This window comes from Nicotiana tomentosiformis, chromosome 4 (assembly GCF_000390325.3).
Source record: "Nicotiana tomentosiformis chromosome 4, ASM39032v3, whole genome shotgun sequence".
In the NCBI taxonomy this organism is placed as follows: Eukaryota; Viridiplantae; Streptophyta; class Magnoliopsida; order Solanales; family Solanaceae; genus Nicotiana; species Nicotiana tomentosiformis.
In genome coordinates, this window is record NC_090815.1 from 38388860 (window position 1) to 38391870 (window position 3011).

General features: G+C 35.6%; 1 protein-coding gene across 1 annotated transcript; it reads right to left on the reverse strand.

Annotated features, from left to right (window-relative positions):
- Window positions 1-235: 235 nt before the first annotated feature.
- Window positions 236-610, reverse strand: LOC138909525 (uncharacterized). The gene has a single exon (XM_070200729.1). The coding sequence runs from the start codon at window positions 608-610 to the stop codon at window positions 236-238; it is 375 nt and encodes a 124-aa protein (XP_070056830.1).
- Between the last annotated feature and the right edge of the window lie 2401 nt (window positions 611-3011).

Consider the following 3011-nt stretch of genomic DNA (forward strand, 5'->3'; position numbering starts at 1 on the left):
AATCTCTATTTGCGAACCTGTGATCAGCCCGCACGTTTTTGAATTTGGAACGAGCTTCTCGCCCCGAAGGTCCCATATAAGGCTCGTACATATTCTTACCGGACCTCTTCTCACATTTTGACCGCCTAGAACCTATTTTTTCTTCAACCTTTGACCAAGCTACGATATCTTCTTCGATCCGTAATTTGGTATTGTACCTATTATAGACATCATTCCATGTCGTGGCAGGGAATTCTCATAGGCTCTCTTTAAGCCTCCTCGTAGCTTCTAAACTTTTCTCGTTTAAATTGCTTGCAAATGCCATAGGTGCCCAATTGTCAGGTACTCTTGGTAGCAACATTCTTTCACATTGGAATCTGTCTACGAATTCTCGAAGCAATTCTGTATCTCCTTGCTTTACTTTGAATATATCCTCCATTCTCTTTTCAACTTTTTGTGCACCTAAGTGTGCTTTTATAAATAGATCTGCAAGCTCAACAAAAGAGTCAATATAATTTTCAGGTAAAAGAGAGTACCATGTTAACGCTCCTTTAGTAAGTGTTTCTCCAAACTTTTTGACCAGCACAGATTCAATCTCCTGCTTGGTTAAATCATTTTCGTTTACTCCCATGGTGAATGCAGTAACGTGGTCACGTGGATCGGTCGTTCCATCGTATTTCGGGATGTCATGCATTTTGAACTTTTTGGGAATTGGTAATGGAGCTGCGCTTGATTTCCATGGTTATTGTGAATATTTCTCGAAATCAACTCCTTTGATCACAGGTGGTACACCGGGTATTTGCTCAATACGATCATTTTGTTCTTTCACCTGTTTCTGCAAGGTTAGTATTAAAGTTTGTAAATCATAATTATTAGGCATACCTGGTCTCCCATCATGTGACTCATTGGGGGAACCTCCACTTCCAGAATTAACCAACCCTGATCGTGGAATTTTCACAGTTGCAGTATTGTTTGGTGGAGGTGTGGGTGGCACAGCTGGTAGTCCCCTCACGAAAGCCTGAAGAGCATCATTCATGTACTCAGCAATTAACTGCTTCACAGCATCCTGCTCGACAGTTTATTCATTTCCATATTGTTCATTGTTATGAGTAGTGGATCTTTCTGGTGATGCTTCTCTTGAATTGTGTGGGGTTCCTTGAGGTGACGGAACTGGAGTTCCTTCCACCTGTTGGTTGTTGTCATTAACATTGGACATGATTCAGTTGAGAGAGAGTGATTTGGAATTTAAGAGAAGATTATCAGATTTTCGGTAACGGAACCAATTTGTTTAACCAAAGAATTAGATTCTCAGTCAAACCTATTTTAAGAAGTACTCGGGTTACTGATAATCAAGAAATTTAATATTCTCACAGAAATAAGAAAGAAAATTAGAATAAGAAATGATAAAATAATCAATAGAAAGCACAAGAAAATAATTATATTCCAATACTAATCAGAGCGTGTCTGTACAAGTGACATCTCCTTCCCTTATATAGGAGTCTATAAGTACAACGTCTTTTCCCTTTTATGACCGAATCATTATGAGCATTAATGAGATGTTAAAAAAGGTAATTGTAATTGTTCATGAAGATTCTGTAACGTTTGTGATCATTCACGCTCATTAATTGACGATTTATGAATCTTCTCTATTTACTGTGTAGATTCATTCCGCTGGTGCCTCTTCATTTAACTATCTAGACTCGAGCGACCGTATCCTTTCATCTCGTGGATGATTTGCTCGTATCTGTTATGACTCGTGTCTCTTTTAATGCATCTCTCCAGCTGTCTTTTTTTAGTGATCCACGTGCCTTTCCATATCAGTCACATATTTAATTCTATGTGTAATATTTATTTTTACTAATACACAATACACATTACTTTTAGTACAATAATATAAGCAGTGTTCGTCATTTTTAACTATTTATATATAGCAATACCTTGATAAAGAAACCCATCAAATTTTGGAAAGAAAAAAGACTTGATAAGAAAAAATAAAATAAAAGAGAGCTCACCGAGAAACACTGAAGAAGGACTAATTTGCAACACTGTATGAGGACCAATTTAAAAGAACATAATTTTGGAAAGAGAATATAGCAACAAAAAAAATAATAAAGTGAGAGAAGTAGAAGGAAGAAAAGTTTGAACAAAGAAAGAGAAGTGTTTGGGTGTAGAAGCGAAAATGGAGGTGGAAACTAGCTGTCACCCACACAGATTATTTAACGGTAACATGTGTACCTAAAAAAGAAATATTGGAGTATACAAATTGAAGTGCAATATATATTACTTTTAGTACAATAATGCAATGCAGTGGTTCGCCCGTCTTAACCATTTATATATAATAGCATCTCGATAAAGAAACCCATTAAATTTCGGAAAGCAAAAAGACTTGATAAGCATAAAGGAAAAAAACTAAGATGAAAGAGAGCTCACCGAGAAATACTGAAGAATGATCAATTTGTAACACTGGAAAAGGACCAATTTAAAGGAACAGAATTTTGCAGAGAGAATATAGCAACAGAGAAGATAATAAAGTGAGAGAAGTAGAACAAAGATAAATTTGAAGAAAGAAAGAGAAGTGTTCGGGTGTAGAAGTTAAAATGGAGGTGGAAACCAGCTATCACCCATAAAGATTATTTAACGGTAATACGTGTACCTAGAAAAGAAATATTTGAGGACACAAATTGAAGTGAAATACACAATAATTTTTGTACAATAATGCAATGCAGTGTTCGTCCTTCTTAACTATTTTTATATATAATAGCATCTCGATAAAAAAACCAATCAAATTTCGAAAAGAAAAAAGACTTGATAACAAAAAAAAACTAAAATGAAAGAGAGCTCACAGAAAAACACTGAAGAAGGACAACTTTGAAACACTGGAGGAGGACCAATTTAAAGGAACAGAAATTTGCAGAGAGAATATAGCAACAGAGAAGATAATAAAGTGAGAGAAGTAAAAGGAAGATAAGTTTGAAGAAAAAAAATAGCAGTATTTAGGTGTAGAAGTGAAAATGGGGGTGGAAACGAGCTGT

Coding starts and splice junctions, on each gene's coding strand:
- LOC138909525 (XM_070200729.1), bottom strand. CDS start 610: ATGGGAGTAAACGAAAATGATTTAACCAAGCAGGAGATTGAATCTGTG.